Source organism: Myotis daubentonii, chromosome 5 (genome assembly GCF_963259705.1).
Source record: "Myotis daubentonii chromosome 5, mMyoDau2.1, whole genome shotgun sequence".
Classification (NCBI taxonomy): domain Eukaryota; kingdom Metazoa; phylum Chordata; class Mammalia; order Chiroptera; family Vespertilionidae; genus Myotis; species Myotis daubentonii.
The window spans coordinates 64,230,022-64,252,901 of record NC_081844.1 but is presented as its reverse complement, the minus strand read 5'-3'; the positions used below and the strand labels follow the sequence as shown (position 1 = coordinate 64,252,901).

Here is a 22,880-nt window from a genome sequence, read left to right as displayed (position 1 = left end):
TCCTTTTGTTTGGGGTTCTCTGCACTTTCTGGACCTGTAAGTTTATTTCTTTCACCAGGTGGGGGAAGTTTTCTGTCATTATTTCTTCAAATAGGTTTTCAATATCTTGCTCTCTCTCATCTTCTGGCACCCCTATAATTCTGATGTTGGTACGCTTGAAGCTGTCCCAGAGGCTCCTTACACTATCCTCGCATTTTTGGATTCTTTTTTCATTTTGCTTTTCTGGTTGCGTGCTTTTTGCTTCTTCGCATTTCAAATCTTTGCCTTGATTCTTGCGCTTCTCTGGTCTGCTGTTGGGAGTCTGTATAGTATTTGTTATTTCAGTCTGTGTATGCTTAATTTCTAGTTGGTTCTTTATCATAACATCGAGGGTCACATTAGATTTCTTGAGGATCTCACTACATTTATCGGCGGCTTCTAGACAGTTCTTAAGAGACCTTAAAAGTGTGGTTCTGAACTCAATATCCTCCATTGACAGTTTTGTCCTGTTTCTTTGTCTCTGCATTTTTTATGCTTTCTTGGTGCACCCCCTAGTGGTCTTTGTGCGCAGTCTTGTTGTAGTTAAGCCTTGATTGATGTCGGCAATACAGGGGGTGATTTGACCTCCAGGCTAACTGGCAATGAGAGTCCGCTGTGTCTGCAGTGGGAGAGCTTCTGTGCTGGATCTCTAGGGCAGTGCTAATCTAGCATTTGCCTGAGGCTATCCGACAAATGGCTCTGCGCAGGGCTTGGGCGGGGCGGGTCCCCAGGGATCTACAGGGCGGGCCAGAGCGAGCAGTTATGGCTGCTCTCAGTTCCGTCCCTAGGGGCTCTGCCTCACAAGGTCCCAGCAACCGCTGCAAACCTCGGAGAGAAAGCTGCCTTCGATTTCCGACCGAAGCCAGACAGTCCCGCTTCTCCCGTTTGAGTCTGGGTCCCTAGAGACTTGCCCGGATCTGGAGCTCAGAGTCTGAAACTCCCTCCCGATTGAAAACAACAACCGCGCTCTCCGCCTCCAGCCTGCTCCGCGTGCACTCCGCACCTGAGTATTTCACTTCAGCACTGCGCCTCCTCTGAGTCTGGGTATGATATTCTCTTTCCTCCTAGTTGTAGAATTTCCACTCAGCCAGCCTTCCTGTGGTTCTGGATGATGTCTGTTCCGTCTTTTAGTTGTTTTTCGAAGTGGTTGTTCGAGGCAGCAATCTCCGGCGTTAACCTATGCCGCCATCTTGGTTTCTCCTCCCCATCACATTTCTTGATCAGCTGCACCCCCAGCCATTAAGAATAACTTGTGTAGGACTTGAATGTTATTCCTTTCCCCCCCTCTTTTACATATTCACAGTGTGACAGGTCAAAACTGTACTTGCTTCTGGAGATACAAAAATAAATCAAATATAAGAATATACCTTCCCTCTGTCATGGTACCCAGATTCTCGTGTGGGACTTGGAGGAGTAAACTGAGAATTACTGTAGAAGTTATCCAAATGACTGGTACTGACTTTTTGAGAGTGTGGAACTCCTAACGATTGTGTGGTGGAGAAGGCGCTGCTCACCAAAGCACAGCAACCAGCATTTCACAGCCTCCCTTTGTGCTGTATGACTGTTTGTAGCCACTGAGCTCTTAGTGGAATTAACATAAGACACTTTCAGGCCTGGTCCCTAATAACCTTCTAATTGTATTACTTCATGGCCATTGCCCCTGTGTCTGGCTAGAAAGGAGATCCCTCCCAAAGTAACCCGGGAAATGATAGGTTACTAATGGTGAGTCTCCATGAGACCGATCCTCAAATGACCTTCACCTAAGCCTGACTATGACATCAGTAAGAACTTCCACCATACTGAAGAAGTTATCATTTTGAGCTTTTTTTTTTTTTTTTGCAACTGTTAGCCTTCCCCACGAATACCAATGTAAACTATAATTTCTCTTTTTCATTTTTGCTTTCAATCCATCTGATAAAAAGCTCAGTTCAGGAAGAAACTTACTATTTAATTTTCCATATCTGCACCTGAGCTGATGCACACTTCTGCAGGAAAATGACAAAAGAAAACAGATTGTTCCTGTTATAAATTGTCCCATTTTCCTCTTATAATTTAAATGTTTCATTATTTGTTTCGCTTGAGGAGAATAGTGTTGCTACTATTACGAACATTGTAGTATGGATGTGGAGAAATCGATGTTCACTTGTTATGTGGCTTATTTAAAGTTAGACTTCTGGAAAGGGGTGGCTCTGGATCATTAACATTGAGATTTTGATTGCTGATCTAGAAAAATAATATCCAAGGAAAAGGGCAAAATAGACTCAATGCACTCATTTCTGCTCTCAGTTTTTCTCAATTTCCATTTCCAATTGCTGATAAAAATACATTAAATTTTATTTTATTTTATGCTATCTTAGTTCCTTGAGGGTTAATACTAAGCATGTTTGGGTAATAACTCAGTTTTTTAGAATGTAGGTGTGTTTTTTTGTTTTGTTTTTTTCAATACTTCTCCCTGGAAGCATATGGGTTCAAGAAAAAACATGTAATCATACATTCAACAACAATTTATTGAGCATCTATAATGGGCCAGCTACTGTTTTTGGCTCTAAGGGTGTATTGGTAAATAAAGCTGGCCTCTGTCATTTCTGTTCTGCTGTTGCTCTTTACACCTGATGTGAATTGTGTGCCTGCCCTGATGTTATTCTGTGTGGCCTCTTCTGTCCTGACAGTTAAGGCCTGGTGCTTTCTCCCTGCTGGTTCTTTCTCTCTCTCTCTCTCTCTCTCTCTCTCTCTCTCTCTCTCTCTCTCTCTCTCTCTCTCCTTTACTACTTTAGAGCAGTGTTAGATTCACAGCAAAATTGAAAGGAAGTTACAGAGATTTCCCACACATGCAACACTTCCCCTATTAACAATATGCCTCATCAGAATGTTACATTTGATGAATTTATATTGACACATCATAATCACTCAAAGTCCATAGTTTGCATGAGGGTTCTTTCAGTGTCATTCATGCTACAGGCTTGGACAAGTGTATAGTGATATGTAACCATCTCTAAAGTGTTATACAGAGTATTTTCACTGCCATTAAAATTCTCTGCACTCTGTCTATTCTTCTCTACTGTCTGACCCCTTACAACCACTGAACTTTTTACTATTTCCATAGTTTCACATTTTTCAGAATGACATGTAGTTGCAATCATAGAGTATGTAGCTTCTTCAGATTGGCTTTTTTCACTTAGTAATATACATTTAATTTTCTTCCATGTCTTTTCATGGCTCGATAGCTGATTTCTTTTTAGGGGGCAATAACATTCCATTGTCTGGATAGACCAAAGATGATGTTAAAGATTTATTTATCCACCCTGACTGGTTTGGCTCAGTGGATAGAGCGTCGGCCTGTGGACTGAAGGGTCCCAGGTTTGAATCCGGTCAAGGGCATGTACCTTGGTTGTGGGCACATCCCCAGTGGGGGGTGTGCAGGAGGCAGCTGATCGATGTTTCTGTCTCATTGATGTTTCTAACTCTCTATCCCTCACTCTTCCTATCTGTAAAAAATCAATAAAATATATTTTAAAAAAAGATTTATTTATCCTTTCACTTACTGGGTGACATTTGGATCTTGGTTGCTCCAAGCTTTGGCAACTATGAATAATGCTGCTGTAAACATCTGTGTACAGGGGTTTTGTATGGACATAAGTTTTCAGCTCATTTTGGTAAAGGCCAAGGAGCACAATTGCTGGGTGGTATGTTTAGTTTTATAAGAAACTGCCAAACTGTCTTTCAGAATGGCTGTACCATTTTAGATTCTCACCAGCAATGTGTGAGAGCTCCTGTTGCTCCACATCCTTATAAGTATTTAGTATTGTCAGTGTTCAGGATTTTGGCCATTCTAATAGGTATGTAGTAGTCTTCATCTCATTTTGTCTGTTTTGTTCATCAGTGTATCTCAAACATCTAAAACAGTGCTTGCTATAGTGCATTTTATGTATATGCATATGCATATATATATATATATATGTGTGTGTGTGTGTGTGTGTTATTATATATATTGTGTATATATATATATACACAATTGTTATATATGTATATATATGTGTATATATATGTGTGTGTATATATATATATATATATATATATATATATATATATATATACACACACACACACACACACAATATAACAAGTGCACAACATATATTTGTTGAATTAAGGAATGTTGTTTTAAAATTTATTTTTATTGATTTCAGAGAAGAAGGGAGAGGGATAGAAACATCAATGATGAGAGAGAATCATTGATCGGCTCCCTCCTGTATGCCCCCTACTGGGGATCAAGCCTGCAACCCAGGCATGTGCCCTTGATTGGAATCAAACCCAGAACCCTTCAGTCTTCAGGCCGATTCTCTATCCACTGAGCCAAACCAGCTAGGGTGGGGAATGTTTTATATGTTGTCCCTCTACTCAGATGTCACCAAGGAGAAAGGAGAAAAGGAAGAAAGAGAAAAAGTAGTGAAGGACTAAGTTAGTTATAATGGTTGGTTCTTTGTAGACTGTTCCTATAATGATACTTTGTTCATTTCCAAGTGACATTCTCTTATATTTGCAACCATACACTCTCAGCAATTACTGAAAGTCTGTACAGGCAGCTCACAAAATCCACACTGACAGCCCCCAGGCATGACTTTGCAGAAGAGATCCAAATCATAAGGCATGGACTGGCAAAATATGTTTTCTGGTTAGAATTCACGAAGCATCCCTAATTGCATTTTTTGGGATATGTTACATGGCATATAAGAAGATTTACTGGAAGTTGTGTAGATTATTTGGAACCTAAAACTCTGTCTAACACCAAAGGTCTACTTGCAAAGGAAAAGTCCAGGCTTCCCCTGTCTAGAGCATTTTGTGGTTTGTACTTTAAGTTGCAGAATGTACCTTTGAATGAAACAAGAATGTGCCTTCCTTTCAATTTTGCTATGAATCTAACACTGACCTGAATAAGAATAGAGCTTTTTAGAAAGCCTATCTTTATTTAGATAAAAGCACTCTAAAACGTAATCCTACATAATAAAATATGCAAGTTGACCCTAACAGCAGAACGACAGGGAATGACTGGTCACTATGACACACACTGACCACCAGGGGGCAGACGCTCAATGCAGGAACTGCCCCATGGTGATCATTGCGCTCCCACAGGGGGAGCTCTGCTCAGCCACAAGCCAGGCTGATGGCTGCCAGCACAGTGGTGGTGGTGGGAGCCTCTCCCGCTTCCTCAGCAGTGCTGAGGATGTCCAACTGCAGCTTAGGCCGGCTCCCCACTGGTAAGTGGACATCCCCCAAGGGCTCCCGTGCTGCCAGAGGGGTGTCTGACTGCCAGCTTAGGCTATATCCCCCAGGGAGTGGGCCTAAGCCAGCAGGTGGACATCCCCCGAGGGGTCCCAGACTGTGAGAGGGCACAGTAGGGCTGAGGGATCCCCCCCCCCCCACAAGTACACACATTTTTGTGTACCGGGCCTCTAGTACAGTTTATAATATCAGCTCCTCCCCATTTGGGGGAGGAAAAACGTTTGAATCTTCTACAGGCCATCCCAAGGCAGTGAGGAGGTGACATGCTACCCCAGAGTCCCACACCTAGGCACCTCTTCCTTTTAGGTGTGTGCTCCTCTGCACAAAAGCATTGCTTTCTTCTGCAACTTCTTCTAAAGAGCATTGGTAGTGGGAATAACGAAGACACTGACATTCGATATTTTACCCTTCCTGATTTACTTATCTCTGGTGCTTTATGCTCTCAGCAGTTACCAAAGGTATCTTCATTTTTGTGGCAATAGCCCTTTTTTACTTAATATTCATTTTCTGGCACTTCACATTGGCTTATAGTAAAATTTCAACCTCACCTTTCCCAATCCAACCCTTAATAAATTAATTTAGAAATACACATATTTAAAAAAGAACAACACAATTTCCTCCCTCAGTAAGTTAAGTTCTCTACAGTGGTGTCTCCCTAAGCACTCAAAAACTTTTGATTTAAAACATAGAACAAAATAAATTAAGATTGAAAAGTTATTAGCTTCATATCTCAAAATCATGATCCCTGTCATACTAACAAAGAAAACATACCCCAAAAAATGATAACATCTAGGCGGTATATAAAGTACTGCACACATGCAAAAACGTGGAGGAGATTGCTATAGAATGTGGACAGTAGGATAAATGACCAAGGAGGAGTACCATAAAATAAATAAATTGAATAGATAAAACCTGAAAAAGCAAACAAGAATTAGGAGCAACTTGCAGAAGTCATAAAAGGAAATAGAAAACTATTATTTTAAAGTAGCAGGGTAGTATGTGGTATTGCAATTTTAAAAGTCAGGAAGTATGTAAATTTTGGCAGCAATTTTTGCAATGCCAGCTCCCCATATAATTCTTTTAATAGCTCCACAAATTGTATAAGCTAGAATATAATGAAAATATAAATTAATGAGAAGTATATACACTCACATTCAGATCTATTATACTGCATGTATCTATTCAATATTTTTTTCATTTAGATTACATTAAAGGTCCTATTATTTCTGGCATACAATATGTGTATGTATACTTTGTGATGAGCTCAGTTACACGCATGAACAATGGAAGCACAGTTTAGCCAATAATGTTTCTACAATTGCACTGCAGCACTTTAGATATTATTCAGTTATTTCAAAAAAGTGACTTACTGTTTGTGCTATAAACTAAAATGAATGATATGGATTTTTAGTGGCCCAAATAACCTAATTTATTAAATTAAAACTGTATGTAGCCATAGAGAATTATTTCTATCATTCACAGTTAGAGACATCCTAATATATTAAATAATTACAATCAGTATGGCATCTTATGCTTTTACAATATATAAGACAACATATGCATATAAAATTGCTTTGTTTTATAAATTGAACCTACAATTAAGGAAGTAGATCTGTTGGTTCTTTTGAAAGGCCTACACTGTTTTTATTATTTTTAAAACTCAACATAAATTTTTAAGACTTTTGTATGGTTTGAATTTAATTTTACAAGGCAATATTTATTGCCTGTCCAGAGTTCATGTGTGTCTAATCTTTGATACTGTGATGCGACACTGCTAATTCCAGATATATTGAATTGGAACGGAAACATCGAAATCTTTTCAATAGTTGGCAAATTTCCTGAACTCTCTTTTTAAAAAATATATATATTTTATTTATTTATTTATTTTTTACAGAGCGGGAGAGGAATAGAGAGTTAGAAACATTGATAAGAGAGAAACATCAGTCAGCTGCCTCCTGCACACCCCCTACTGGGGATGTGCCAGCAACCAAGGTATATGCCCTTGACCGGAATCGAACTTGGGACCTTTCAGTCCACAGGCCAACGCTCTATCCACTGAGCCAAACCACTGAGCCAAACCGGTTAGGTCTCCGTAACTGTCTTGGTTAAGTCCTATGAGTTCATTCATGATTGAAAGATGCTATGTCAGGCAATGCATTTTTCCACCCACACAACTAATTTTTAAATAGATTCACAGTTTTTTCAACTTTAAAAGCTTAGTTCCACCAATGAGACTTCTTCATGACGCCAACAGAACAGTAACCCATCTTTTGCCTTAATAGTTATCTATTGGTAAGTGGTAAATTTTATATATTTGTGACAGAAAGTAGAATAATTTAAATGATCAATAAAGTTATAGGCCCTATCTGCTAAATACCAAGAAGGAAAGAAATGTAAAAGAGAATAACAAAGTTAATAACTTGTAATAATTCTAATTATCCTATAAACAATCTAATCATACTATAAACAATCGCTTAAAGGGAAGTTTGGCTAAGCAAAAGATTTAGTGTTGAATTACATTTTTAGAAAATTATTCCCTTAATAAATGATTATCATTGAAGAACATTTAAAGGAATTGAATGGGGCCAAGGGGATTAAGAGCTAATGAACAGAGAAAAGAATCTCTTTGATTTAGTGCTTTTTGGTTGTTTGAATCTGAGGAGGGGTGTGATATCAAAGAAGAGGTCATGTAAATGTGAAGAGAAGTTAGGTTGCTATGACAGTGAAAACATTCCAGCTTTCACTGAGATAATATTACCTGTGAAAGGAACAGGAGTGAAAAGCAAAAACCTTACACTAATATCCCTTAACCTGTGGGCATGGACAGCAATAAGTAGAAGTGGAGAAGGGTAGAGAAGCAGCTAGTGTGAGACATGGAGTGCTTACTATATGGACAGTATACAAAGCTTTTGTGTTGAAATAACACTGCATTTAATGTGCTTCACATAAACATTGATTTCCCGTTTTGCTTCCTAAATTCTTGTTGGTGCTTTAAGAATAGAACAATTATGAAAGTCTTTTTTAGATGATAATATGTGCTAAAAGAGTGAATTTGAAAGGCAGAATGTCTTTAAATGTGGTTAGCATGTGTGTGTGTAATCTACTGAAAAATAAACGAAAATTTCACTTGAAATTGCAATCCCTCCTATAAAGGTAAAAATGTGCCTTTTGAAAGACCTAACACATCTATTTGATGTGGTTGGTAATCACTTGAAAATTAAAATATCTGAATTAACTAACCACTTCTAGGTTATTCTGCTTTCCTGGTATTTCAATTCCCTCTCGTAAGGCAATGAGGATAATATTTGCATCTCTTAGAAATGAGAAGTTTCAGATTGTGGGTTATCTTCAGCTAAAGGCAACTGAGACGCAGCGTGCTCAAGAGAAACTTCTGTTTTCCCACCCGCAACCAACCCCAACCACTAGGAGAATTTGAATTAGGGGCTTTCCCAAACCATAGTAAGAGATTATTAGATATAACCTATTGGGGGACCTATCTATGGGGCAGGGCAGACTACTAATTACAGCACATCTGTTCTGCTTATCGTCCTATAAGGACCCTCTGAAGCCCCAACGCGCTTTCCCTCATGTGTAGCTCAGAATGTCACATATGCCTCATTTTCCCTTTCTGTCCCTGAACCTATAATGTATATGAGGTTCCCATGCACACATATGTAATTAAATCTGATCATTTTCTCCTGTTAATCAACCTCATATAGATTTAATCATTAGACCAGCTGAAAGAACTTAGAGGGTAAATTTTCTTTCTTCCACACAGAAACATTGTAAGTGCACATTTTTTTTCCAACACAACTTAATACAAAATGCTCTGAGAACTTTTTTTTTAATTTAAAAAGTGGTCAAGCAATTACTATTTGATTACTCCATGTTCTTTATACTTCAAGTGCATTTAAATTATTTAATCTACTGGGAATATTATAGACTCTTTTCATTCCCATTACAGGTCTCAAATTCAATCCTTTTCCCTTGTGTTTTTCTAGTTAGCCAAGCCAGCTGAATGTTCCCTCTTTTTTTTTTTTTTAATTAAATGTGTGGGGTTTTTTAAATTGATTTCAGAGAGGAAGGGAGAGAGATAGAAACATCAAGGGTGAGAATAATGGATAGCTGCCTCTTGTACTGGGGATTGAGCCCGCAACCTAGGCATGTGCCCTGGCCTCCTGGTTCATGGGTTGAAGCTCAACCACTGTGACACACTGGCTGGGCTGAATGTCCCCTGCCTACCATTCAAAACCTAACATTGAATTATAATCTCATGAAGGATATGCTTCATGCAAAGCTTATGAACATATACATAGGAATAAGACTCTGATTTATGGACAGTTATTTAGCTTTACTTTAATTTTTTCTTTTATTTTCATTGACAGTAATATTTTCTGGAGAGTACAATCAAGATGTTGTATTCATAGAAAAAGCACTAATAGAAGCCTGGTCATAAATGAGAACAATCATAATCACGATCTCTTTTACCAAAGCATTCCACACAGAGAGATAACAGCACAATAAATAATTTGCCATTTGTCACACAACAAATAAAACAGAACTGCAATAGCAAAAATGTAATTTTATAAACGTTCTTTTACTAAATATAAAAGCAAAAATGTGAGATCATGCACTGGAGACAAAAGCTAAAAGTGAATACTATAGCAAAACAACAACAACAACAACACTGCAAAGATAAAAATGTTCAAGTATTGTGAACGGAGAGGGGAAGATTCAAATAGAGCAGTTTCAGCATAAATCGATTATATTTACTACCCCAGGGGAGACACTGACATAACTGCCGTTGTCCATTAATACCTCATGCTGTTAGAATACATACTGTATCCATTAAAGGACAGAGTCCATTTCCTTGGAGCACATCTCCTGTTATGAGGACGGCATGAAATTCATTGTTTCCCTTGATTATGAACAGACAATAATACTTTAGGAGAAATATTCTCAAGAACAAGCCGGTGTGATCTCCTGGAATAGCAGGGGCCTGGGAGTCAGGAAAAATGGACTCTGGTTCTATTTTCACCATGGACTGTGAAAGAGACTGCCTAGTTCTGAAATAACATTTCACCTCATGTTTCAATTTGGCTGTGAGAATTGAACTACCAGAACTAGCAGAGAGCAGTAAAAATAATAACAACAACAATAATAAAATAGTTTAGCATTTTTATTGATGCTTAATTATAAAAAGTATTGAAGAAAAAGTTGGATCACTTAATAGAAGAAAGAATTCTATAATGCTTTAGGGGGGCTGTTCCTATAGGATAACAATTTCTCCCCCAACATAACTAATCTAAGCAGTGCCTTTATACTTGATGGTTGAATAGTATATCAGAATTGAACAGTGGCTACTTTCTACGTGATTAGGAAAGACATGTTTGTCATGGGAGTAAAAAAATAAAATTTGTCTGTTAAATTACACATAAATATAAGGTACAAATGTATTTTTAAAATACAGATTGAAATCATCACACTTGCATTGTGTACATACGAAAATACAGTATTTAATATTCAATATACACAGACACATTTATGATAAATGCAACAATTTGGCAATGCCAGTTCTCTCAGGGTTTTCTCTGCCCCCGACTTCCATGTATCTGGAAACCAAAACGCTTGGCCCAAATCCCCTAGCTCTGGCGGACATCCTGAAGCAGTTTGTTAATCTCAGCCACTAGCTCACTGGCATCCATGAGTTCATGCTTCCCATCGTTGAGGTGGTTGAGCACGTTGTCAAAATCATCTTCTTCATAGTTTTCGGGGATCTCCTCCATGGCCGGCAGCCATTTAGCAGATGGCTGCACACTGGAGTGGGTTCCCAGGGAGGGCCCAGAGTTGGTGGTGGGATTCTGAAAATGCGTACTGGCCGCCCAGGCTGCCACGCCCTGTGGGTAGCCCCCAGTCTTGGCTGGCAGGGGTCCCTTCCGGCGTTCCAGAGAGTTGGACCGATCCACCTCACTGGCCTCAGAATAGGTGTCCAGGGAAGGGGGTAAGAGACGCTGGAACACGCTGCTCATTTCTGAGAGCAGAGATGACGTGCCTTTGTCCCCGGGGTCCTCCTCTTTCGGGGAGTCCTTCCCAAAGGTGGAAAAACTCTTCTTCTTCTCACCGGAATCGGCAGGCTGGGTGTCATCCTCAAGACCCTGGTGTGGATGCTGCTGCTGGGGCTGCGCTGGGAATTCTTCCCCTGGAATGAACATGTTGCTCCTATAGTCAGAGGATGGTGAGGGCAGAGGTGGCATCCAGCACTGGTCAGAGTGTCCCAGGACCCTGCACTCCTCCGTGCACAGCCTCATGGCTGCTCTCAAGGAAAACAATGGGGACTCATGAGTACAGTTACTATGACTTAAAATGTTGGAAAAATGTATTTTATTCAAAAAAAAATAGAATGAGATAGTTTAAAATCCTACCCTGATATCAACCCATTATTTTACACATTAGATGAACTATAATTATGGCTTTGATTTGAATGCTAGTTTTATGGACCCAGCATATATATTTTCTTTCTTGCTCATCAAATAAGAAAAGGAAGATTATGACTCATATTTCTCAGGAATATCATTTCTGCTACTCAAGTAATGAGACAATGGATTAATAACTTATACATGAGAATGACTGAAAAGGAGTTAAAGTGTGGGTGACGAAATATTTGCTGAACATAAATTCTAAAGAACACCAGAGCTGTAAGGTGAAATCCATAACTTCAGAATGCAACCCAATAATCCTCAAGTAATACCTTTGAGTAGCTTTCTAGGTAGTGAAGTCTATCTGACCTACTTTACTTTTAATGCAAGCATCGTGAAGATAGTGAGTTATCAGGTCATTATATTATTGATCTCTCTTAAAGGTATTCTGGATTATTTATTGACTTGTTATTTAAACTAGCAGTGCAAATTATCTGCAACTACCAGGCATCTGGTTTGAAAATCAAATAGATGGAAAAGTCATCAAAAGATGAAGATTATGAAAACTCCACTGATTAGTTCTTCCAGTTGCTATGATGTCCTATTGGAATGTGAGTGACCACGCTCATAGAAAGAATAGATGATGAGAAAAGCAGAAAAATAAAGAGGAGAAAAATCTCTAAATTTGGAAAATACAATAACTAAACTACATAACAACCAGGAAATATGAAGATGTCAATTATAGTCCAAAAGTCATCTACCTCTTTCAGTGACAATAAGGTCTCTTTAATATCACAATTTTCATTTTAGAGCAAATGACAGAATGCAGAGGGTCTAAAGTAATTTTCTTAGATTTGAATGAAAACTGAACCATTATCAGCCATACTTACATATTTAGAAATGATTCTATAGATTTGGCTACTTAAGAAATATTTCTCTTCCTGTGAAATTTTTTCTAGAAAGGATGACTCTTAAACAATGCCAAATACCTTGTCAGTAGAAGCAAATTGCCTATTGTGTTTATTGCTGTATCCTCAGCACGGGGTAAACTGTCTGCAGAGAATAAGCATTCACTACATATGTTCTAATCATCATGGAAATACAACTCAAAACCACAATGACATTTCACCTCAAACCTGTAATGATGGCTGCTATAAAAAACAAAAATAGCAAGTATTGGTGAGGATGAGGGGGGATTGAATGCTTGTACACTGGGTTGGAAATGCAAAAATGGTACAGTCACTATGAGAAACCGTAAGGAGGTAGGTCAAAAAAATTTAAAATAGGACTACAATTAATCCAGCAACCCCACTTGTGGATATTTACCCAGGAAATAAGAGCAAGTTTTGTGAATGAGAAAAAATGTGTGATTGCTAAAAAAATTTTTTTTAAAAAAAGCTGAAAATACAAAGGAAGTAAAGAAAATGAAGAGATAGTATGAATACTGATTCCATAGGAATCAATGTGGGCCAAGAGAAAGAGGGCGAACATTGAGAGTCCTTGTGTAATTTTGCTATGAAGAAAAGTTGCTTAAATGAGGAAGGATGATTTAAGAATAAAAGCATGTTTAGATGTGCTGACCTCATGCATTATTGCAACTTGACAATACCAATGATTGTTCAGCAATGAATGTGTACAAAACCAAAAGGAGTTGAAAGTAACTGGAATACTTTAATAGCAATGAGGTTGTACAAGCAGTGAAATAGCTAGCAAAGTGGTAATGAAAGTTTTTCTTCATTCCCCAGGTCTCTGAAAATGGAAAGGAGACTTGTCTATGTTGTCTTATTCACAGCCTGTTACAAAGAAGGGAGACAGACCTGATGACACCTTTCATTCATTTTCTGGCCTTTAACTCTGTGGGAAGGGCTTAGTTGTTTGACTGACTTTATTTTATTTTAATGTTTAATGACAACGGAGACAAAAATTACACAGGCTTCTAAGAATCCTGAGCATGAGCAAATTTCTAGAAACCTGAATACAACCTGGGTGATTAAAATGATAGTTCATGTTTACAACTTACTTTGGTCATAGGGTGTGTTTTTTAAACAGGGAATGCTATTTTACAACCTCACAATAAATGGGGCTTTAATTCTAAAATAGTAAATTAACACAAATTTAAAAATTCAGAAAATATGAAAAATTGATAAAGAAAATTTCATGGAGGGAGAGATGGCAAAAAAAAAAATAAAATAAAAAGGAGATGGAAGGGCAGGGTTGCAGAAGAGGGCATTTTTCAGTTTCCCTGACATTTTCAATAGTTTCCCTGGGGACTCAGTTATTTGAAACATTCCCAGTGCACATGTAACTCAGTGCTATAGAGGTTCCATACCATGTCCAATGAATAGGACTTGTTGGCAAGTGGTGTAAGTGGCTGATCTCTCTGTCCTTCCTTTAAAGCTTTGCCAGGTGGTGCAATTTCCCCTGGGGAGGGGAGGACATGAGGCAAACAGAATTCTTCTTTCCCACTACATGACTATCAATTTTATCACTGAACTATATGAACCTTATAGGTAGGGCAGGAGGTAAGCATTCAAATAGTAGAAGAAAGAATGTGTGCCTAACTTCTTCCACGCCATTAGTCAGTGAGTGATCAATCAGTTCTTCATTAAGGGCCTCTCCCATGTGTCCTTACATGGTTTCAGATGTAGTTCTGAGTCAACGGTAGCAAACAGGGCCCTAAATGTCCAATTAGAATGCCAAAATACGATGCTGAGAGCATGTCAAGAAAAGAAAAAATAGTGGACATGGAGGTTAAAGTCGTTAAAGAGAAGCATGAAACGAAATTTGAGAGATGATAGACAAAGTGAAGAGAAGCCAGTGTTTTAGGTAGAAAAGCCCATGAGCGAAGGATTGGTGTGTTATACTAAGCAGTAACCCTACCTATTGCAAAAGACATCCCAAAAAGCCAAAATTGAGAGTTAAACTAGGAGTGGGTTTCACTGGCCTTAAAATGCCAAGATAAGTAGGTTTCATAGATGTTGCTCGGCCAAAAAAGTCATTTATTGATTTTGAACCCAAAATATAAATTAAAATGCTATGAAAAAGGTGATCAAACTCTATGAAAGATTTAGCAAAGGGAGGAGTTACTAGAAAGAGAATATCAGTTCATATGCTTGCACAGTAATTCAGCCATGCAGAAAGGTCAGAACTAGGATAGCAGCCATGAAAATGAAGAGAACTCAGAATTAAAAAGGATTGTTTGAATTAAATAATCATTGAGGGCAGATTGGTGAAAAGTGGAATGAGCTCAACCAGGAAGGAGCATCACAAAATCAAAAGCCTTTATAAATCACCCTGGTGCAGCTAAGACACTGGGAAAATGGAGATTTTGCAGGAATGTGAATAGTACGGCAGTTCAAAGTTGAATGAATCAGGAAGAAAATACGTTGACAAACATGAGCTAACAGACAAAAATGCATGCTGATTTTCCTGCTCAGAATGCAGGATATGTCTGTGGGAATTAACAGAAAGAATGACCAGAAACGACCTTATTGGCAGGCAATGCAACACAACATGATCTATATTTGATCACAGTTTAATGCAGAAAAAAACGTTGAAATAAGACACTTCAGGCCTAAAAATACACATGCTTTCGAAACTGCACTGATTTCTATTAATGGCATTCAGATGTGGACTTACTTTTTTCCTACTTCGGATATTTCCTGGGAATATAAGTTCACAAGACACAAGTTTTATACCCCAATGTGCTGGCAGAAGCTTCTGGGGTGAATAATTAACCAGAAAGTTGGTGAAGTGTCATCAGGAAGATGGTCATAATGAAAGGATGGTTATCTCTGTATGATACTTAATATGCATATTTCTTTCCCTACTAGCCAAACATGAGTAAAGCTTAAAACAGATTTATGTATCATTGGTGAAATCCTGGCACTCTATACCTGCCATCACACCCCACAGGGAGGCAGGTAGCTAGTCATGCAGAAATGTATCTACTGTAACACAATCAGTTGTCATACAACGCCATACACCAGCAATATAGCTCTTCCACTACACACCTGGATTAGTATGATTGTGTAAATATGGAGTTGTTTCTTAAAGGCTGCCTATATATTAAGTGGTATTATTAATGATAATATAAAAGTGAGCTATTAACTTTGAAAAGAAATGTAAACTTAGAAGAGATCTAAAGTCAGTCACTATATAAGACTCACTAATATCTAGGCTTTATATCTACCTATTGTTCCTCAATGTCTTTATTCTTTAACTTTTATTTTAATTTTATTTTTTTTAACTCAAGTGCCAGATAACACTTCTGTCATGAACATATCTGATGTTGGTAACTTGGAAAATACAGAAAAGAGTGAAAGAGAAGTCTTGATCTTTTTTTTTTTAAAGTTAGACCATGGTTAGGTATTAGAAATTATACAATTTCAGATTTAAAAAGACTTTAGGCAGCATTTAGGCCCCCAAATGGCTAGGTTATATAAGTAGAGGTAGTTATTCTCTTTTTAACTATGCTGCTAAATTAAAATTTCAATGAATAGACTTCATATAATTAAAAAATAACACATAAGGAAATATTGACATTGTGCCCATGAAGTTACTTTTATGCCTTATGAAATAATATAATTTGGTAAATCAAACTATTCAAAATTAGAGAACAGTATTCAAAATTAGAGTTCTGTCAGTGTCATAAAATCATGGAAATTCAGCCATTTTATATATATATATATATATATATATATATATATATATATATATATATACACACACACACACACACACACACATACATCCATTTCATGGGTAAGAATAATAAAACTGATTCTCTTTTACCAAGTTGTATGAAGCCATATATATCCCACTATATTTCCAGAGCTTTCTCTTTAAAGTGGTCAAGGAAATCTATGAATTAAAAAAAAAACACACAAAAAAAAACAAAGACACCTGGGCAAACGGGCTCTCATGTAGCCCCGTATGTAACTAGAAGTCCTTTCCATACACCCATCCTGCCAGAAATGCAGTATCTACTAATGTAATGACAATGAACTACTGTTACTAGTTCCTATGTCCAAGTGGGAGCAGCAGTGCAAGTGTAGAACACCTGTGGATCTGGTGTAAGCATTGGGACATCACTGGCAACTACTACTGTGACTGCTGTGACTAATGCTCCTGTAGCTACTGCTACCACTGCTACTATAACCATGAGAGCTAGAGTTTCTATTTACTAATTTTGCTTGAATTTCTGTGGCTCTCTGAAGCGCCCACATGTCTAGTCCCAAACCTCTCTTACTGAACTATATTTAGAAAATAGATGTTTTATGGAACTCAGGCGGGTAATATAGTTTTCTTTTGCCTTTCATTTACCAAATGGCAGTCACTACATCAACACTCAGTAGAGTTTAGAAACATACGTAGCCAAAGGAGCATCTGTATGTTCCTAAGAGTTGATTTAACATTACAGTCTTTAGTCACAGGGTTGCTTCAATGACAGTCAGTATTTACCCGGTTGGCTCAGAGAGTTGCTACTGCACAATTAGAGAGAAGGGGTGCTCAGGAGAAAGTGGCTCATAACTGACTAGGATTTCCTCCATTCAGCTGTATACTTATACATTCCTCTCTTGGATTCCTGTTTCTCTTGCACTCCAGTGTAGACATAAAATGAAAGGTGGTGAAAAATATTCTATGCATACCACCTACAAAGATGTATTCTCTCTCCTATTTTTAGTGAGTAAAGTATGCCATTTCCTAGTATATTTTCATCTCTGATTTTTGTGAGTTGGTTTCCATCACAGGAAATGTGTCCTCCAAATTATAGTCCAGTTTTCACCACCATGCACCAAAACAGGCTGTCTCAATGAAAACAGCCACCCCATAATTTTATAGAGAGTTGCTCAAGAGTGTCCTCTGACAGGATTGGATGGGGTAGGAAAAGGAGGAAAGCAGTGTGGTTTTCTATCCCTCTCTGCCCACGCCTTTCTTCTTGTCTTGTTAAGCTTTCATACTTACTCCTTCTCTACCAACTGCTTCACATGAATTTTAAGAAAATAACTTGAAAGTGTTTCAGTCTGTGTTCATTGCTAATAGTGTGCAGATTGCAGAGACTCAGTGCAAAGGACAAAGAGAATATAAGAGTGGGAGAAATTGTTCACCTCACTGGTACAATAGATGTGAAAATAAGGATTGATGTCTCACTATCCCCTTACCTGCTGGGATCCTTCCATCTGTGAGAAACAGGTCGCTGAATCCTTCGCCCAGCAGCCTGTCTATTGGAGAATCTCGCCCTAAATCATAATCACTGTCTCCCGCTTCACTGTCACCACGGCCACTGTCTTTCAAGCTAAATTTGTCCATGTCTTGAAGGGCATATCTAGAAAGATAAGTCAGGGAAGGTACAGTGCTTATTCTTTAGCATCCATGTTATTTGACACTTAATAGGCAACACAAGGGTAATTCATACCTATAGCTCCTAGAATATTTGTTTCCTCGAAAACTTGGCCTTGGCTGATATTGCCCCTGGTGAAGCATTGAAAGAAGCTGGGAGACCTGCTGGAAACCAAACAGACAGAACTGATTCCTGGAAACAAACCCCCAATACTCACAAGCTTTCAGCAAGGAAAAACAATGAACATGTCCTCTCCCTTTTAAACACTTACATGTGCTGAGCTGTGGCAGACTATGCAGCTAGCCACTGGATATAACTGACTATATCCCAGAGAGATTTGAATGACCTAATACAACAGGTTTCTTTTTCTTTTTGAAAGAAGACTCCTTTACAGATTACAGGTCTATTTCCTTTATAGTTCAGCTTAAAGTAACCAGTTATAAAAATGCAGAGAAAATACTCTAACATACAACATTGTAACACATGCAGTTAAAATAATGTCAGAAAAATTTCAACTCAGGTTTTTGTTTGTTTGGGTTCCTTTTTTGTCTTTTTAGTAGAGACCACACCTATGACAATAAAGCAAGTCCCTTTATTTTTTGCTTCCAGTATCTTAATCTTGGAAGTTTGGGGATTCTAATCAGTCCTTTGTGAGCTTCATTTATTTTTCAATATTATACATGCAAGTAAATTCTTTAAGAAAAACCTGAAACAGTATGCTCAGGTGTGTGTACTTCCTACATATGCATAATGTAACTTTGTATCCTACTTAATTTGCATATTGTTAGTATTGTTACTTCTTAAAGGAAACACTCCAGAACTAACACTTACATAACTTCTGTGCACTAGCAGCTACTTAGTCAGTGAATTGGTGCAGTGTATGATCTTACCTCAACAGCCGGAGTGGCATGGGTGAGCTCTAATGAGAAATTTTCTGGCACGTGGTTCGATGAGATTGTCACCAAACTGTTGAGGGACTGATGACTGTTGTGACTCTGCCGGCTGCCCATTTGCCCTCTTTCTAAGGTAGGAGATGAGGATGGAGACGACCTGTGATGAGATCTGATAGGTAGAGTGCCATTGATGGTAGGCACCAGTGTAATGTCCCCTTTGTGAATCTGCCTGGATGGTCTTTTGGGGTGGTGCTGGTAAGTTGATTCTGCTACCCTGCAGTTGTAGGATCTCGTGTCTTTCTTTTCTCGGTTGCACCTGGTTGCAAACAGCACCATAATAACCAACAACACTGCACAAATTGCTCCTAAGGAAATAATTATAATCATGGAGACATCCAAAGACTCCTGGCTTGCTGGGGTCTTTGCTGTACTTGTCACTGACTCTGCGTATTTAAAGATCATACACTTCAGAAGGACTTTGGTGTGCAGCTGAGGATTGCCTTTGTCCTGGATGATAACTGAGAGCTCCCATTCCGTGGAGGGAACGGATTCCATGCTCACATTGGTATGGATGTCACATGACCGTGGATCAATTACAAAGATATTCTCCTCATTACCTGCTACTATGGAGCAGCTGAGTTCAGCATTCACACCAGAATCTCGGTCAATTGCCCTTATTCTTGTGACATGAAAGCCACTTTCAGCCCCTTTGGGGATGGAGATTTCTGCAGTATTATTGCGCAGTGTGGGCCCTATGACCACAGGGACATTGTCATTTTCATCAATGATGGTGAGCACAACTGTAGTATTGCTCACAAGTTGCTTCGGACTTCCTCCATCTCTTGCTTCAACCACAAAAGTTATCTGACTCACTTCTTCGTGATCAAAGTTTCTGAGGGCGTAGATGCCTCCATTGGATGGGTCAATGGTAACATATGTAGTTATGGAGCTTCCCAGTATAAAACTCTCCAAAATAGTATATGTAACTTGCCCATTTTCTCCAAGGTCAGGATCTGTGGCTGTAACAGTGGTGATAAATGCCCCTGGAGAGTTATTCTCTGAGATTGCTAATTCATATCGACTTCTCTGGAAGTGAGGTGGATTGTCATTAATATCACTGATTTGAACAGTAAAATGTTTTACTGTAGAGAGACTGGGCGTCCCCTTGTCCTCAGCAATTACAGTCAAACTGTATTCAGATCTCTTTTCTCTATCCAGTGTGGCATTGGTCAAGATTAAATAGTTGTTTTCATAACTCTGCTGAAGTTTAAAGTGGCCATGTCCGTGAAGCTTGCAAACTACTTCTCCGTTCAGCCCAGAATCCTTGTCCTGAACCCTGACCAATGCAACAAATGAATCAACAGGATCCCCTTCAAAAATATAAGATATTTCTTCTTTCCCAGGGGACATGAGATTTATGTTAATTTCAGGCTTATTGTCATTAACATCCACAACCTTAATTACAATTTTGCAATGAGCTGGAATTGAATTTGGACCCAGATCTTGAGCCTGAACATCAATCTCATAGGATTTGGTAATTTCATAATCCACTTGCTTGAAAAGAGTCAAATGTCCTCTTTCTGAATCAATTTTAAAAGTCTCTATAATTTTGGGAGACACATGACTGCTGAAGGAATATACAATTTTCCCATTGGCGCCCTCATCTGGATCAGTGGCGTTCAGATCTAGGAGCAAAGTGCCAACGGGGGAGTTTTCTAAGAGTTGTATTATGTAAGACTGCTGCTCAAAAACAGGGCTGTTGTCATTGGAGTCCGAAATGCTGATTTTTAGGATGGACGAGCCGGACCTCGGAGGCACCCCCATGTCTGAGGCAGTGAGCTGGAGCTCATAGCTGGATTTCAGCTCCCGATCCAGCTCTCTGACCACTATGAGTTCTGCGTACTTGGCTCCATCTGTCCTGGTCCGGACCTCAATGCTGAAAAATTCATTGGCCGAGAGAGAGTATGTGTGGAGGGAATTTTCCCCAACATCTGGATCAAATGCACTGTCCAGGGGGATCCGAGTGCCAACCGCTGCACTCTCTGATATCTCAATGGGGATGAGAGGTCTTGAGAACTGGGGAGCATTGTCATTAATATCCAGCACCTCAACTTCAATATGGAAAAGCTGCAGATGCTCAGTGGGTAGGGTGATCACATCAAACTCTATGGAACAATTCAAGTTTTTCTGGCATAGCTGTTCCCGGTCAATTTTCGCGCCTATGCTGATCTCCCCGGTATCCTCGTTTACTACCAGCAGAGGAGAATTCCCCCTCTGCATGGCTCGAAAACGCACGTAAGGATACGGTAGCTTCGCTAAAACATCCGCCACATCCTCGGATAGTCTTGCAATTACGGAGCCAACCCTCTGCTCCTCATAAATCCTGTATTTCAAGTTCTTGCCCCATACATCGGGGCTGAACGACACCACCAGGAGTGCAAAAACGAGTCTAGAGTGCATCTTAGCATTCATTTGGCACACAGATCGGTTTACGAGGTTCCTTTCACCAAGCAAGTTAAAACAGCAAAGCAATTCCCCCAACTTCCTCTGGCAACTTACAGCTAAGCTACATCTGGTACTTGAGACTTGCAAGCGGCTCTTAATAACACAGCAGCAATGAACAGCTCGCAAACTTTTGTTTTATACACACCGTGTCGCGGCTTCCAGATACGGTCGGCATGGAGGCCGGCGCTCGCATCTGCTTGGCTGGCTGGCTGGCTGGCTGGCCGTCCGCTTGGCCGGCGGATCCGAGTGTCACCTCCGCGGTGTTCCCGGCGCGTCTTCGGAATCCATCCAGGGCGGGTGGCGGCAGCGTCCGCGGCGGGTCCTACCCGGCGATCCGGCCGCCCGTTCCCCGCTCGGCTGCAGACTAAACAGCCGTGATTGCCGGCTCCGGTCTCAAATCTGTACAACTTCACTTCAACTCAGACAAAGCGCTCCTGCCCGGCGTGTGTTGAACCGCTTCCAGCCAATCAGCGTGCTTTCCAAATCCAAAGCTGATGGAGTCCCCAAAGCCAGGGCGGCGGCGGGGGAGGGAGGGGGAGGGAGGGGGAGGGAGGGGGAGGGAGGGGGGCGCGGAGGGGGAAGGCGAAGGCCGGGGGCGCGGGAAGGAGAGAAGGGTGGGAAGCAGCTCCTAGACTGCGCCTCCCCTGCCCTCCCGCTCCCTCCTCCCTTCCATGCCCTGCATTCACTTTCTCTGAGCGTGCCACGACAAAGGGGAGACAAATTACAGAAGAAAAAAACAAAAAACTTTAAATCAACTTCTGGTCGCCAGTATTTCTATGGCATTTTAAATGGTTCTGGTTCTGTTGTTTGGTTTTTTTTTAATTGGCTTTCTACTTCCACCAACATGTAATCATCTTGCTTTTCATAGTCATAGTCGTTAAGTACTGGTTTAACTTACAGTACCTCTAAGTGCATTTTGTTGGTGGAGGGATTTAATAACATTTGAAAACTTGCTTCTAATTATGCTTCTCAGCCGGCCTCCCTCCTCTCCACCCCCCTCCCCCCCGCCCCCCCCCCCCCCCAAATACTTGGATCTTCTCTGTGAGCACAGGCACACAGGCAGAGTGTCTTGGGGCTGTGTTTTAAGGAACAGAACCAATCAAGATGTTTCATTCTCTGTGTTTCTTTCATCTTTATGCTTTGAAGATAAGAAAAGGGTTATTTTTTACTCTTGCTTAGCAAGACGTAAAGGAGCACCTTAGGATTTCAAATTAATTAACAATGCACTTCTACCTTATATCACTTATTTCTTTGAGTTTGGGCAAAATTGGCTATGATATTTCTTTGTCCTGTACTTTAAAAAAATCCTCCTTCTTATGTTGGGTTAAAGACATTTCATGCTTTAGCATGCCAATGCCTACCAAGGTGTTATGTATACATGGTGAGTCTTCACAATCCTGGGGGGGGGGTGGGGCGGGGGATGAC

General features: G+C 39.7%; 1 protein-coding gene across 2 annotated transcripts; it reads right to left on the bottom strand.

The window, feature by feature from the left end:
- Positions 1-9,628: 9,628 nt before the first annotated feature.
- PCDH18 (protocadherin 18) lies at positions 9,629-21,921 on the bottom strand. Of its 2 annotated transcripts, none has more exons than XM_059698024.1 (4): positions 18,948-21,921; positions 18,133-18,221; positions 17,879-18,042; positions 9,629-11,608 (listed from the first exon to the last, which is right to left on the bottom strand). In XM_059698024.1, exons 1-4 carry the CDS (start codon positions 21,420-21,422, stop codon positions 10,941-10,943), a joined length of 3,396 nt encoding a protein of 1,131 aa, XP_059554007.1. In that variant the 5' UTR covers positions 21,423-21,921; the 3' UTR covers positions 9,629-10,940. The 2 variants fall into 2 exon arrangements, with proteins under 2 accessions (XP_059554007.1, XP_059554008.1); XM_059698025.1 differs by having other exon boundaries at positions 18,133-18,218; positions 18,948-21,920.
- Between the last annotated feature and the right edge of the window lie 959 nt (positions 21,922-22,880).

Excerpts from the sequence above, each read along its gene's own strand:
- PCDH18 (XM_059698024.1), bottom strand. The coding sequence starts at position 21,422 with ATGAATGCTAAGATGCACTCTAGACTCGTTTTTGCACTCCTGGTGGTG. Across the intron at positions 18,222-18,947 it reads ATGCCACTCCGGCTGTTGAG|CAGGTCTCCCAGCTTCTTTC; the intron begins GTAAGATCATAC and ends TTTGGTTTCCAG. Across the intron at positions 11,609-17,878 it reads AGATGGAAGGATCCCAGCAG|CCATGAGGCTGTGCACGGAG; the intron begins GTAAGGGGATAG and ends CCTTGAGAGCAG.